The sequence below is a fragment of the Varanus komodoensis genome, unplaced genomic scaffold, assembly GCF_004798865.1.
Source record: "Varanus komodoensis strain SLA01 unplaced genomic scaffold, ASM479886v1 scaffold4, whole genome shotgun sequence".
NCBI classification, from domain to species: Eukaryota; Metazoa; Chordata; class Lepidosauria; order Squamata; family Varanidae; genus Varanus; species Varanus komodoensis.
Genome location: NW_025335941.1, coordinates 54042001 through 54058863, shown reverse-complemented (window position 1 = coordinate 54058863; position 16863 = coordinate 54042001). Strand labels below are relative to the sequence as shown.

At 40.7% G+C, this 16863-nt stretch overlaps 1 protein-coding gene across 1 annotated transcript in view; it reads left to right on the top strand.

The window, feature by feature from the left end:
* Positions 1 to 16863, top strand: part of CNTN5 (contactin 5) — a 312385-nt gene that overhangs the window by 44835 nt on the left and 250687 nt on the right. The window contains exon 5 of the mRNA XM_044441829.1: positions 12255 to 12350. Coding sequence (XP_044297764.1) covers positions 12255 to 12350 — 96 coding nt within the window. The remainder of the gene's footprint in view (positions 1 to 12254; positions 12351 to 16863) is intronic.

The following is a 16863-nucleotide window of genomic DNA, read 5'->3' as shown; positions in this document are numbered from 1 at the left end:
ATTCTTCATATTTGCGTACTCGGCCTTTTCATCTTTTACGGAGTAGTATGTCAGTAGTTTTCAAAGAGGAAAAAGAAAGCCTAGGCCATTATTGCTTTCCTCTGTAGGAATATTCCCTTAGAAGAGCACAGACAAAGCATGTTGTCCTTAGTGTAGCATACAGAAGAAGAGACAGTAAAGCCATCACAGCCACATTTCAATTAGTTAATGAGTACATATTTTAATGATAGGGCAAAGATTCAAAGCTGCCACTTGGACTGTGGGTCATTGAAGTGCGTGGGAGAGTGTTTGACATGGTGAAAAGCATCTCCTGTGCAGGAGATCAGGTGGGAACGCAGGCAGGAGGCAGAAAGGAGAATAAGGAGGCTCTGTGATGGGCAGCACAGCTGAGTGGTGATGGCTGTGTTAGGATGAAGTCAAGCCAAAGGTTGCAGTAGAGGAGCCAGGAACAGGTGTGTGGAGGTGGGTGGGGAAAAATGCTTCTCCGTGGTGGTGGAGACAGCCAAATATAAGTAGGAAAAGTGACAGGTTGAGAAGTACAGAACAACACATGAAGGAATTACACACACACACAATTAGGAAGAGACAATGGACAGGTATGAACAACATGCGAAGCCGTGTTGAAATCTTATTGTTTTCGGCTTGTTGTGTTATTCAGACACAGTTCTAGAGTTCCTGCAATATAGGATTGATTTTCTGAAACCATGGGACCTTTCTGTTCTAATGTTTCCAAACTTCACCAAGGCTTCTCAGGACCAGGATCACCATGTTAGCGTTGTTGGTATGGGAACACCATAGAGAGTACTCTGTCAACAGTGACTTTGCAAGTGGGCATTTCTAGCCCTTGATGTCTACTGTCTTCTACTCCCTAGCAACTCCTCATTCCCATTGGCTGAATGTGTCCATCACCTATTTACTTTTGGAAGCAGGGATATACATGGAACGAGAAGGGTGCATTCATGGTGAAACTGTTTATTTTCATTTAATAAAAATTTCTGTGCAGTGTTCAGCAGCTAGGAAACAGTGCAATTGTTTGCCATGTTGTGTGAATGAATGGGTTTGCTTGTAGGTATGGGAAGGACAAAATAAAAATCAATCCCGCAGGAGGAGGGAGGTGGGACCTGTCAGATCAACCATGAACAGGCTGCCTACATAGTGAGGGGGTGTTGCCTCCTGGGATGCATGCCTGGAGGAGGAAATAAGACTGGGAACAAATCTATATCCAGAAACAGTGATAACAAGGACTGCCTGTCAGAACTATCAGGGTAGCTAGCCACTAATTACTGTAACCACCCACTTGGCTCCTTGTGACAATGGAACTCAACCAGTTTGGAGCAAGAGTGGAGAGGTAGGAAAGAATCTCAGCAAAGTGCTTCTAAAGATGCAAACAATTATACAAACCCAAGTACCTTAAGGGAATCTCAGCCTGCTCCCATATGCAAGGTTAGAAGGCATTAACCTTGATCAAAAATGTCAAAAGGATAACTGCTAAGTCTACCAGAATGTGTGCAGAGAAATGAAAGCAGAACCAACTGATTCTTAAGCAGTGTTTCCAGACAAATCAGGTCTGTGTCTTGGTTTAGCAGAATGCAATGACCCCATGAAAGCTCTAGGCTCACCAACACAATATTTGCCATTAGCCAGAAAGTCTGGAAGGCTTGCTTGCTTATAACCATTATACCCATCTATGTGTGTCTGTGTGTAGATGTACCAGTGTGGTTCCTAATGCCTGAGGGCACCTCAGTACCTCCATCAGTGCTGTCAGGATATCTTGTTTGCAGACCAGCTAAAGTCTTCAGCCAGGAAGAGTAAATTACAGTAACATCAGAGGCAGGAGGAGCAGTCACTATCTTGTCACCCCCACTAGGTTCTTATTGCCCAAACAGAAGCAGCAAAGGACTCTCCCCTCAGAACAAAACAAGCAAAGTTGTGATGGCACAATGTGCCTGTGCAATTTTGGAGAAATTTTGGGGCAGGAGAGAGAAACCTGTGACTACTTTTGAGAGACAGAGACAGAAGACAATGCATGTAACAGAGCAATTTTTCTTTACATGGGAAGATGAAACAATACAGTAGGACTCACTGTGCTACAGAAGAGGTCATAGCGAGGAAAACAATTGAGGGAGACACCAAAGCAAAGTATGCATCCAAGGCTCGACATCCCCAGCACGCGCAGGATGAATGCACCAAAGTGGCTAAATATAAAAATATTTCCCAATAAGAAATAATAACCAAGGGCGCATGACTATGTTTGTTCAGACAGACAACAGTCCTTCAATTCCCAGCGTGCTTGCACATGGCATGCTGGGAGCTGTACAACTGTTGCCTGTCTAAACACACACAGCCTTGCACTCTAAATCACTTCAAAATGTCACATCAGCCATGTGGAATCTCTCCTGGGTACTTTTTCCTTTTTTCTTACCTTTCCAGCATCACTTTTAAATTGTGCTGAAGAGGAGGTGGAAAAGTGAGAGGAGAAAATTCACAGCTTCCTCTGTCTTTAGTCCTTTGCTTCACTGTTTCTTCACAGCTCCAACAGGCACACTTGCCAGTCACACTCTGAGGCACAACATATTTTCATTTTTAAACACCAATCTCACAGGTTCTGCTTCTCCTACACTTTCAGCCTGTTTCACGCTCTCTTCTCAATCGCTGTGTGTCTCCTGCAGTGCTGACCCCATCCAGCTGCTCATCAATGGATCCCTAAATGCTGTCTTTCAAAAATACTTTTTAGGATTGCCACCTGTGCTCCAGTCCTTGAACTCTGGTTCACCACTGACACACAGTAAACATCGTTGTTGCCTGAAATAGTTACACTGAGCTTCTCTTTTTGATGTGCAGAAAAAGAACTGCCCTAATGTTGTATCAGGGATGCAGGTGGCGCAGTGGTTTAAACCACTGCCCTGCTGAGCTGGTTGATCGAAAGGTCACCGGTTCGAATCTGCACAACGGAGTGAGTTCCTGTTGCTCCGTCCCAGCTCCTGTCAACCTTGCAGTTCAAAAGCATGCAAATGCAAGTAGATAAAAAGGTACCACTTCAGTGGGCAGGTAATAGCGTTCCGTGCACTTTGGTGTTTAGTCATGCCAGCCAAATGACCACGGAGACTGTCTGCAGACAAACACTGGCTCCCTTGGCTAGGAAACAGAGATGAGCACCACCCCCTAGGGTCAGGCATGACTGGACTTTAATGTCAAGGGAAAACCTTTACCTTTATCTTAATGTTGCATCAGCCTTTCCCAACCTGGTGTCTTACAGATATTTTGGACTAGAACTCCCATCATTCCTCATCTTTGCCCATGGTGGCTGGATGGATGGGGGTTGAAATCCAAAAAACCTGGAGGACAAGCAGTTGGGAAAGGGCATGTTGCATGATGTTAAAGGGAAAGTTAAGGGTTAATTAAGAGCTTCCTATTTTCTCAGGAATGACTACACAGTAGCCAAATTCTCTTGATCGGTAAGGATGAGTTAGAATTATTGGGTCAAGGCAATGTTGCAAACTTCATGGCACAGATTCGTTTCTCTATCCAATACCACCATGATCTCCATAGTGGCTGCCTTCCAACTCATTCCCCAGTTCAAGAACTTAAAAAACAAACTCTTAAAATTGCATTATGGTCTGGAAATTACGTAATTATACAAGGAAATCTCTTGGGTTTTGAATAACTGTGATTCACAGTGATGCCTAGATGATAAAATACTCCTCCAGGCTCAAACAACCTAACAAACCCATCATAAAGAGAGAAAAATGTATGGAGACAGCATTTCCAAGCTCACCATTGGTGTAGTGATATACTTCAAAGTGTAGGAGCTTATCTTGAAAATTCTGTAGAAAATCCATAGGCACTCTCTTGTTTTTCTTATTTATATTCTAAAGAGCTATCACTCTAGTTAAAACTGCTTCATAAAACAGACAACCAAAATGTACCAACAAACTAGTAATAAAATCTCACAATTAAGTTTACAGGGTATGACTCAAATTCTTTGTACAGCTCCTATGCACTAAACAAAGTGGTGTTTTGCTTAGAAAATATGCATTCTTTAATAAATAATCTTCAGTCAGCTGAAATGTGACCTTGAATTCTTAATTAAAAAGTTAACTATCATGCAAAAAAGTTTTTCCATTTAACTGCTAGTTTGAAGTCGAACCTTCATCAAAGAAAACAAAGTAATATCCTGCACCTGTTTGATCATTTCTGTCATTGTCTGATTTGCTCTATGTTAAACTTTTTTATAAACAATAGCAAAACTTGAAAGTATCCTTATTACCTCATGCCCTGTCCAGATTAAGGAGCACAGCCATGCAGGTTTTACTAAATCTATTCTGCCTGCATTTCACATTTTATTAGACATTTTTCATTCTATCATCTACTCATTGACATAAACTGATTTTTTGAAGGATAATTTTGGTCTACTCACACTAATTTACACACATGCTTATCCACTCTTACACAAATTCACCATAACTAACTAGTTTATTTATTTATTTGTTTGTTTGTTTATTTAAAGTGTTTATATGCCGTCCCCATTGCTACACAGCCTCAGGATGGCTCACAACATAAATAAAACAAATAGAATAACATTTACAATTAAAACTTGGAAACACACTGGCTGCATAATTAAAACTATAAATATTAAAGACTATTAAAATACTGTTCGAATAAAAAGGTCTTGGCCAGGCACCGAAAAACAAATAACAACAGCGCCAGGCGGACCTCTCTGGGGAGCGCATTCCACAGATGGGGCGCCACTGCAGAGAAGGCCCTTCTCTGGGTACTTTGCTTCCTAATATCTCTTATGGAGGGCTACTGCCAATCTTAATTCACATTTGTACAACTCTCACCAAAAGTGGGGACCCCCCCCCACAAAGCTTACATTTTCATGATTTAACCTAGGGAAAGAAATGTGCATTTTAGATCAGTGTATTTTTTTCATTTGTGCCTTTTATGATCTGCAAGCCTGCATAGAATGATCAAATAGTAGGGTTGGAAGGGGCCAAGAAGGCCATTGGTCCAACCCCCTGCTCAGGCAGGGCCTCCAGTTAAACTGTTCCTGTCTCATGGCTGCCCAGCTGCATCCTGAATACCTCCAGTGTGGGAGAGCTAAAGCTTCCCTAAGTAATTGGTTGCACTGTGATATTCTTCTTTCAGCAAGTTCTTCCTGATGTTCAGCCAGAATCTGGCTTCCTGTAACCTGAGCCTGTGTTTTCAAGTCCTCTGAGGTTATTTAATTATTCATTCATTTATTTAAAATCTGTCTATACTGTCATTTATTAAAAATCTCATAACAGTTTACATGATTAAAAAAACAATTAAATCAACTGTAAAGCAATTAGTGCCAGCACTTGATATAACATAATTAAAATTCCAATTAACAATTTAAAAACTGAGTAAATAAAAAGGTGGAATTAATAAAGTGTTGGCACCAGGTGTCCCTCTCTTGGAGCATAATTGGGGAGCTATAACAGAAAAGGCCCTCCTCCTAGCACTAGCCCTTCTCACCTCTTTCAAGGAGGGCTGTCACAGGAGGACCTCTGCAAATGATCTTAAGTTCAGGGCAGGCTTACATGGAAGGAGATGTTCCCTTAGATAATCAGGTCCTGAACCATGCAGGCCTTTATCTGTCATCATTAGCAGCTTAGATCAGGGCCAGAATTCAATTGGTGGCCACTGTAGCTGATACAGGACCACCATAAAGTGTTCTTGTCTACCGGTCCCAGTCAGCAATCTGGCAGCCCTGTTTTGTACCAGTTGCAACATTGCCAGTCTTTTAGGGCAGCCCCACTTAAAGTGTGTTGCAATCGTCCAAGTGGGAGGTTGCCAGTGCATGAGTTACTGTTGCTAGGGCCTGCCTGTCCAAGTAAGGATGCCTGGATGGACCAGCCTCACTCCTGGCCACAGATGCCACCTGGGACTCTGGGTACTCCCACGCTGGGTTCCTTGTCCCTTGGGGGTGGGGTGCAACCCCCTGGAGTTGATTGAGAAGAGTTCCTTGCTTTCTCCCATGTGACAACCTTCCAATTACTTGAAGAGTGCTATCATGACTCAGAAAATGGTGGTGTGCTGCAGAATCAACCCCAACTCTTACAAGTATGCCTCAGATTTTTGAAAGGGTCGCTCAAAGGATGTCAGTTTCCCCTCGATTACACCAACCTTTGCAAGAGTTGCTTGTGCTTGCTGTTACCCTTTGCCCCTTTGCCTGGAATGCATGATTTGGAAGGTATTCTTCTTTGCTTCTTTCACTTGTTTCTTGTGCAAACATGCCAATCTGCAGCATGAATGTATACATTAGTATTGTTTCTTTATTCCAGAGTTATACCATGGGACTTCTTCCACTCCACGAATTTCACCTATAAAGGTTACTTATAAAATTTCCATAAAAAATAATTAAAGAAGCTTCCTTGAATTGTGTTAAGGTGGAAATACTTTCTAATGGTTTCCAAGGTATCTGGTTGCTCACACTTGACAACATGGGAAGTGATATTAATTAACTGTATGCAATTAATATTCCCTTTTTTCCTTTCCTTTTCGGCAATATAAATAGCTACTGAAGTAGGATTAGCATCAGGGGTGGGGGTGCAAAGGAGGAATGTGACTCTCTCTCCTCCTGCTCTGGTCCCAATGAAAATAACCTCATGGGGCATCAATGGAAGCTTCCCCAGTGATAAAAAATATCAGTGTATGAGATACAGTTATTTTTTTCCCATGATCATGGTAGGAGAAAAATATCATGTTCCCCTCCTCACCATCCTGTGTTGTCCCACCCACCAGGGCTTCCATTTGCATTACATAAACCAAACACATTAATAGCATTCATGCCATTAATGTCATGTCTAATTTGGCCCCAAGTTCTTCCAGTAAGGCCAGCATTAAATGAGCAGATGACCCATTAAAAAGGTGACAATTGCTACAGGAAGTCTCTGTATGAACAATTATTTTTACAACATGCTTTTATTAGCTGGATTTTTAAAAATTATTTTAATTAAATACCATGCTGTCCAGAGACTATCAAAACCTGTAAATTGGTTTTAACAACAGCAGAATAGATGTCCATATTGTCATTCTTTATTATGTATAATTTATTTACAATCAGCAAGGACAATTTTGAGACCAATTTTGTGGATTGCTGCAGCTTGTAGTATCTCTGTGAAATGCTCGTGTTTCTAGAAAATATAATTATATGCCAACATTGCCGCCATTAATTTCCTTTGGATGCCATGACCCTTCTTGGAAAATGCTCTCAAATGAAAAATTGAACAGGCACTGAAAATTGTACATTTATTCTTTTTTTTTTTCCTTTCTTTTTTCCTTTTCCCGCCTTTTATTTTTATTTTGAAATACTTAACATTGTTAATGGGTGTTTGGGGGGGATGGAATGCTATATCATTATTTTACAAAAGACCTGAGAAAGAAAACCATTTATGAAAAGATCAGCACACAATGAGAAACAGAAAAGAGAATTAAGATTAACTATGTTGTACTCATTTTGTTATACCTAAAAATGTGAGCTAGAGGATAAAGATCCTTTTCAGAAGCAAGTGACCAGAGAAAAACAAAATGGATGATTCTCTATCATCAGTTTACTGCGTTCAAAACCTTTGTGATTACCATCCTCATGCACATAGAAGATTCAAGCACTGATGTTGAATTGATTTCTTGGAAGAGTTTAATGGATTTCTTCTAAAAATGTGGAGGACTGAGCCTCATAGATTGTTCTTTCTCTGAAGTCCCAGGTCTAGTCTCATGACAGACTGTGCTATTTCATTCTACAAAGCTTTTGCAGAGAACATAGTGTGAGGAACCTCAAGAGAAGGTCTATTTACATCTGAGAGACAGTGTGGTGTAGTGGTTAAGAGCATGAGTTTGGGACTTGTGTGATCAGGGTTCTAATCCCCTCTTAGCCTGGCTGACTTTGGACCAGTTGCAGACTGTCAGCCCAACCCACCTCACAGGTTTGCTGTTGTGTGGATAAGACTGAGAGCAGCAGGAAGAGAATGATATAAGCTGCTCTGAGTTCTTTAAAGAGAAAAAAGTGGCATATTTATTTATTTAGTTGATTTATACACTGCCCCACTAGCCATAGGCTCTCAGCATACATTAGTGACATCCATTATGACATAAACATTACAAAACACACATGACAGTACACCATCAAAACTAATAACAATAAAATCATTAAAAACTATAAAAATTAGTTTTTTATAAAAACCAAGATAAACAAAATAAAATAATACAATATATGTTGTTGTTGTTCATTGCAAAGTTGTGCCTGACCCATCATGACCCCATGGACGACATTCCTCCAGGGTCTCCTGTCCTCCAGCATCCCTTGGAGTCCACCCAAGTTCATACCCACTGCCCCAGTGACCCCATCTAGCCACCACATTGTCTGCCATCCCCTTCTCCTTTTGCCATCAATCATTTCCATAATCAGGGTCTTCTCCAGTGAGTTGTTCCTTTTCATTAGGTGGCACAAGTATTTGAGTTTCATCTTCAGTATCTGGCCTTCTAATATATGTGTATAACCCCAAAAGTACAAGCATTAAAATTAATCATATCAAAATTTAGCATGAAAACAACCTGTCAGCAGCACATTGGCATAAAAATAGGATGAAAACATCAATTAAAAATCAAGAGGTCACTTGATCAAAATATCTGTGGAACAGATATGTCTTTACTTGGTACCTAAAGGCCAGAAGAGTATGTGCCAACTGTACCTCGAATGGAATTGAGTTCCAGAGTGTGGGTGCTATGCTAAAACAAGCTCTCCTCCTTGCAAACTCTGGGGAGGAACAGGAAGAAGGGCTTCAGATGAGGATTGCAGTGGGGAGAGGTTTTCCATATAAATATAAGGACTACACAATGAAGCAATCTGCTGTATTAGTGCTTGGGTGACTTGATCACTGTACCTGGTCATTTATGCAAGCAGAAATGTGCATGTGCATGTAGATCTCTATGGGCACTTCACCTGGCTCAGCACTGCAAGAACCAACCACATTATTCTTATCAAATGGATTTCATACTTAAAGCAGGGCCTGTTTTCTTCTGACTCTCCCAATTTTCTGATCCATGTGGTCCTTTTTTCCCCTTCTGCAATGCATTCAGTCACACAGTCTTACATACTGGCATATTTGTAAAACCCTGTAAGGGGTTCTGAGTTTTTTTGTTCTTAAATGCTGTAAATGGTTTCACCTGGAAAACTCAGTCTAATTTCTTTCTTCACAAAGAGAAGAAGATGGACGTCCTACTGCTCCTGCCCTCTTTCCAACTAGCGGGAGAAAAAAAATCATTTATTTCCCACTGTTTTCCCATGTTACTTACCTATGTCCCTTCTCAAATATATGTGCTTGCCATCAATGAAGTTTAATTTCACTGAGAGTTATTTATTTGCAAAAGCATCCTTGAACATTATTCTTTTATTGTTTTTAGTATTAATACAATACCTGTGCATACTTCTTGTGAAATAATAAGTCCAAAAGAAAAAAAAATCCTGCCACAAGGTGATCACAGTCAACATCTTGACAGTGCAGAAAATAACAGGAACAAATGGTGCAGTCCTGAAAGGAAGGGATAAAAGCAGATGTTCGAATTCTTACCTGGGGAGTGATTCCCACCTTGATTCTCCTCGCACATACACTTCCCTTCTCTGCATCCTACTGCGGGCTGAGACCGCCTATTCAGAGTAGGAGATTGTGGCAGCTGTTTCAAAGACCAGAGAGGCCTTCCCTACCAGGTTCAACATGGTGAATGAAAGAGGCAGTTGTTCTTGTCCAGGATCAGGGCTGCATCGACTCTTCAGAGGAACTTGGTGATGGCTGGGAAAAGGGGAATCTTGAAATCGAGATGGTGAAGGAGGGTGAGGTTATCTGAAGGCAATCTCCACCTGCACCCACCATGATGAGATGGTTGTATGACCATTTAAATTACAGTTATTTCTAAATCTGCATCTATGCATATAGCTTAGCATAGGTAAATTATGTGCAAGTCCCTGTCCTCTTTTGCCCTATTTTTAAAGTGTAGGATGGTGTGTGTGTGTGTGTGATGGCTAAGTGGCCACCTTGTTACAAACAGCTGTAGGGGATGGAGGAAAATCCTAGTGAACCCATCACTTCTTCAGAGCAGCTGCTACCTTCTACTCTGTTATGACTTCCACGTGAGATTTCTACCTTTCCCTTAGAAACGTGAATCAGGTCTTTCAAACATACTTTCAAACACTCAGTCTCCCTGCACGCTTCCCTCACCCACATGCAGTGCTTCTGAGTATCCCAATGGAAGACAGGAACAACTGGTCAAGCGCTATTTCTTTGGTGCACTTTTCCCATTTGATCATAAGTACAAACTGAGGAGAGATGAAGAGTGAGCATATATTCAGAGAATCCCAAGAAGCTTAAATATTACTCATTCACTCTTCCCTAATATTAGTGCATCCCTTCGAAAAGAAATGAATGTTACAATACACACTCAATTTCAGTTGGAGACAAGGATTACAGGAGTAAGCCATAAAGTGTTGCTTTGTGAATGGGTGAGTTCTGATGTGATTGTATTGTTTTAAGAGAGACGAACAGTATCATTCATTCATTATATTGTACTAAGTGCATTATATTACATTTGTATCTTTTTTCATTTCAGAAGGTAGCAAGTAGGAATTCAATTGGCCACAGAAATACAAAGGCCAATGCCCACCTCCCCTCACCCAAACAAACACATGAATTAAAAAGGCAGGCAATTCATCTTACTTCTAATGGGAGAGAAAGAGAGAAACCAAAACCAACATATTCACATCCATAGCATAAGATCCCACAAGTTCTCGCCTAGATATTAAATTTCCAATCACCCCCCCACTCACTTCAAAGTTACTGCCAAACTAGGCATGTTTTCCAATAAGAAAGAGAGGGAGGCCATCTAGTCCAGTTTTCTGTACTCTGAATTAGAACCTCACCCTTTTTAGGTAGCAATACCAAGGGGTAATTTGGGGCCTTCTTGTGCACTGAACTACTCAGAGAGCCTCTGACTATGGAGCAGCATACAAATGCAATGAATGAATGAATGAATGAATGAATGAATGAATGAGGAAGGGCTTACTGAGAAGCTTTCAGTCCATAGAAGTTGTGTTGCTGCAACCTACAGCTCTGTTGAGTAGGAGAACCTAGTGGGAAGCACTCTGGCTTAATGTGTTCCAAGTCAGCCCTTAGTTTCTAAGGGTTGGGTTGAAAAAGCCACCTGTCTCAAAAACCTGGAGAGTTCCTCGCAGTCAATATAGACATACTGAGTGAAACAGAGGCGAGATGTGACTAGGTAGGTGGTAAACTCCTGTGAACATGGAACTAGGTAGGGTTTGATGAATAATACCAACAGAATATATATTTGCCCTGTGAAAGGAAATATCCATCTCAGCTGAATACTGGATAATTTGCAGGTATCTCTTAAGTGCACAATCTCTGCAGATCAATAAGACATAATTTTACTCATTAACCAATTCTAATACAACCAATTGTCATTGCCAAGGGACTATATATGATTTTTCTCTTTCTAAGTGCTCTCACTGCCCCACCCTGTGTCTCCATCAGCATGCTTAGGTTCAGGAACAGAGAGTCAATTGCTTTGCAATGAAATGATTAGTGGGCACACAGGGTTATTTTGAGGACAAACACTGCGAGGCATTTTGTACATAGTGAGTTATTTATAAACATTTAATCATATTAATACAGTGCATCTAGGAACTATAGATTAGATTTCCCAATAGATCCAATACTGCTAAACTTGCTCCAAACAATTCAATATTGCCTTGTTTGCAGTATCTCTTTGATGACACCCAAGAGCCTCACACAGGATGCAGGGTAGATGCAATGCATCCTCTGCCCCCATTATATTTCTTTTCACTCTGCACAGAATGACTTTTACTGGGCAAGGAATCAATAAGCAGGAAATAGTAAAAAGGAATAAAAGAGCTATTAAATGTCTGTTACATATCACCTAATGCCTTCTTGCTGACACCATTTCCATATCCTATAAGAAGCAATAAAAAGGTGTTGATGTAAGGCAGAAAATATTTCTATGTTCCAGCTGAAATCAGCCAGAATAGATTTATCGTGAAAGGATTGGACATTTTCTTTTAAATTCAAGAATAAAAATGAACATCAATCTTTTTAGCATAAGAGAGAGAGGGAAGACAGAAAGGAGATGAAGAGAAAGCTGTACAGACACTAATATCAAGAACTTTCTTTCCATGAATCTAAATTGTTGTATTATGTTAACAGACCTGGGAAATTTCAGTGGTCGGATGAGAAGTGCCGTGTCGGTGAGGGAAGGTCAAGGCGTAGTGCTGATGTGTTCTCCTCCACTTCATTCACCAGGTACAGTTGGTTGCATTTTGTATCGATACAGCTCTCACTGTTCAATGCACTCGTAATGTTCAGCTGCAAACTTGATTGTGGATCATTAAAGGGTGAGCTATGCAGAGATCCATTACCAGCTCATGGACCACCAAAGGAGCAATGTAAGATTAGCTGCCATAAATGCCATGGAACGAAAGCCAGAGTTTCTAGGATAAGACCACTTGCTTTCTGTTTTATCGTGAGATGGGAAGAGCAGTAGCTTTTGTGCAATAGTGTATTGCCTCCAGGCCGCAGATGAGTACTTATTTCAGCCTCAAAACTGTGCCATTGTCATTGCTGGGAGAGACCAAAGTTGAATGTCATGCTGCATGTTTCATTCTGACTAGTTCAGAGGAGGATTGAACTATGATCCTGCTACACAATAAATGGAAGGCAAAAAGAAAAAAGTCCTCTGAGTTCATACAAGGATCCACGCACATGTTTGAACGTATGAAAAGCCATGATGGATCAGGTCTAAGCCCTATTCAAATATTATTTGCCCATGTTTCATACCCTGGAGTAATGGAAAGATGAACAAGTGGGTTCTAGATCAAATTAGGCAAAACTGACAAGGCCGAGGCTCTCATATTTTGGGCACATCATAAGAAGGCAAGACGCACTGGAGAAGTTTGTATTGCTAGGGAAAGTCAAAGGCAGAAGAAGAAAAGAAAGACAAAATATGAGATGGATTGACTCCATAAAGGAAGCCACAGCCCTGAATTTACAACAGCAGAGCAGGGCTATCAAGGACAGAATAATTTGGAGGGTTAAATTCATTGAGTCATCATAAATTGGAGATGACTTGGCAGTACATAACAAGTATTCAGAGAATGTAGGTAGGCTATGTGGATGCCCATAGCATCCCTTCCTATCATCCTGGAGACCTGAATACAGCTCTAGGTTAAGCATGTACATAGATCTCCATTTTGATTTCTCCCACATTTGGAGCTTTAATATTTTCCATTATTTCCATCCCACACATAAATGTGCAAGTTCTGATAAATTCTTACCAAAACGTACCCATACAGAATTCTTATCCATCAGCACTGTTCGAGTGCAATAGGTATATTAAAAGGACCATGGTGTACCTTCATGTCTTATAGCTGCTAAAGACAAGGGGACTGCCAAAGAGAAGCCAAGGTAACTATAATTGTGCATTAACTTCATTGACTATGTAGGGATTCAAACCCAGATTTTTAAGAGCTAAAGCTCGTATATTTTATCCTCTCTTTTTTCTGTACTTGTACTGTGACCTCTATATTGATACTGTTAGCTGCTTAGAGAGTCCTGTCAGTCTATTGAGTAGCATACAAATTTGAAAATGAATAAATGATTCTAAAAATAAGCTGAGGTGAGTGAAAATGCTTGTTTCTGGAACAGGCCAGATCAGTAGAGCTCACAGAAAGGGGCTAAAGTGGCTTGTTCTGATCTGGAAACAAGTATTTCTGGGGTTATTTTTAGAAGCATTAAAGCCCTGATGCATCAGCAGTTATTTCTATGACTGCCACAAAACATGCAGCACAGCTGGACAATTTCATTGGATACTGCCTTAAGAATGCAAAATTCTGGATCTAAATGAAGACATCTGTCGGCTTTGGTTTCTGCCACATATGATATTTTTAAATTTCATTTTTCATCCTGAATTTGGCAAACATGGCAGCTTCTGGTAAATTCTTAACAAAGCCCAATGCAAATAAAATTCTCATCTGCCCCATCTCTAGCAACTACCTAGTCAAGATGCCAGTTTCTCAGAGTTGTCTCCAGGAAGCAGGCAAGTGGGATATGTAGTTAATATCCCTTTCTTTGTGGCTTGTCTCCCAACAGTCGGGTTTTCAGGGAAGTGCTACTTCTGCATGTAGAAGAAGGTACTGTAACCGAACTTATTGGCTGAGCATAGACTCAGGAGCACATTGCTATGTCATTCAGAGTGTGGATTGGAGGATTGTTTATTTATTTATTAGATTTGTATCCATCTGTTAAAGAATTCAAAGTGGTTTACATCGTTCTCCTCCTGCTGCTCTCAGTCTTACCCACCCCCTGCAACAATCCTGAGAGGCAGGAATGAGAAACCATGATTGGCCCAAGTCACCCAGTTGGCTCCATGGCTAAGTGAGGACTAGAACCCAGATCACCTGAGTTCCAATTAGTTGGTCTTAACCACTATCCCACAGTGGCTATCAGGATGCATCTGCTCCCTGAGCCTCTATTTTGCACTAGTCTCTAGTTGTTAGATTGCCAGGAACAAAATAACTAACTAAATAAATACCTATGTACATACATACCAAAGCAGATCATGTAAGTTTGAAGTCTGTCTGCTGCTGATTTAGACTACTAAATCTTATATTAAGTATGCATTGCTGGAAGAAAGAACAATTAATGGGTTTGCTTTTCAGTTATATTTTTGGTCTCTATAATTTAGTTTGAATGATTGGCTGCAATGCCACTTACATTATAATAATGGTAGCTAGACAGACAGACAGATGTATATTTATCCATGGATAGACACATATATCCTGATCCAGTGAGAAAGGGAAATCTTTTTCTATTTAAAGGGCAAGGGTCACAAAATTGGGGAAAAAATAGAACATTGATGGTTTTAGGACTTCTTTTTCTTTAAAGCCATCTATCTACTGTTTTATCACCTGCAGACACAGAATGGGAATCTTCTTACCATTAAACCAGAGCTGCGTTTCTCTTCTGTGGTATGAAAAGCAGATGTGGTCTCTCCGTTGCGTCAAAGAACACTGTATCCTACAAATGACTGTGCAGTGCAGTTCTTTGATGTAACAGTGGTACAGATGTTAAATTGAAACTTTTATTATCATGTTCCAAAGGACAGATCCGGTTTGCACTTTAATTGGATCCAGAGCTATAAAACGCCTTTCCCCCATTAATATAGCACATTTCACTTAACTACACACAAACTTGCTAAACAGTAATCTAGCTTTAAATAAAAATCATATCTCCATTTCCTACAAAAGGCAGCTTTCCCCAACTGTCTGTGTCATCCCGTTCTTCTAAAGGTGTATCATAAGATTTCACTGATTCCATGGACCATGGTGTGTGCTTTGCTTTTCTGGTAGTGTGCCTTATTCACACATGACAATTTCTTGTGTAGATCAGATTATAGCTTGTATTTTGCATGGTCTGGAAGAGTGTCTGAGTGTATTGTGTTATTTAATGTGAAAACTTATAGCTCATCTACAAGCACTACAAGGGCTCTTGAGATAGCCCTTAAAATGCAATATAAAGTTGAATTAAGCATATTTGAACCTTTCATAATAAATGCAGCCAAGACACAACTGGAAAGAACAGTGACCATTAACCAAAAGCCAATCTAAACAGCTAGCCTAGGAAAATTGGAGGAACTCTGGCTACCAGATCCCTCTGGGAAGCCCATAAGCATGAAATCTGTGTCCATAGCCTGTTGATAAGAGGGTACAAATTCTTTTCAAAATAGGTCCAGACAGTGCTTTTTTTGTAAGAAAAAAGATGCCAGAACTCATGATATTATTTACCTTTTGCACATAGTCAATCACTGTACACACACCCACACATGTCAGTTGTGTAACGAAACATAACGGTCACCGCCCGTAGTAAGCACTCAGCGCATGACCACACGAGTAATCACAAGCCGAGCAGCACCATCACACCCAGTGTGGACGAAGCACACGTGCATTGCACTCGACACACAAGCAGCCCGCATGCACCGTTTTAATTATTTTGCCACCGACCTGCTGTGCTCGACAGGGTGATTCAAATCCATGTGAACCAAACATCAAATGTTCAAAAGTTACTTTTAAAACTTGGAAAATCTGTCGAAACAAGGTGCCGGAACTCCATTCCGGTGCGTTCTATGACAAAAAAGCACTGGGTCCAGAAATCATTACTGTTCAGTGAGCTTGCCCAGCTTTATCCATTCACTTGCCATTGTGACATCAGGCAAAGCTGGATCCTAGGCTGACGAACACCACATGTAGTTGGTCTTGAATGGGGCGCCTATTCACTGGAATGGATTTTCCCTTGGGATGCAGAGAAAATTATGGGTGAGGAAAGTAGCTGACCCTGCCCAATTAAGGCAGCGCTCCATGCAGCGGGAAGGGGGAGCCTGGACAAGGACTCTCCCTTAGGGCACTCTGTGGGTGTCTCATACTGCTAGTGATGTCGACAAGGATAAGTCCAGATGCCATTACAGGAGACTCAAACGTGAGAAAATAAGAGAATGATGGCAATTTATTAACTTGACAAATTCACTGAGAATGTTGGCTCTTGGCCATGTCCTTTATGGCCTTTTAGGCATCTACTCTTGGTGGCTCCTGATATATGGGACAATAACGATGGGAGGAACTGTTTTCCCTCCCAAAGGGCAGGTTAATAGCTTGTTAGTGAAATACCCTGATTAATCTACATTTTGTAAATTAGCTCTAACTACTTGAGTAGCTTCAGAAGCAATCTCTCCATATATATATATATATATATATATATATATATA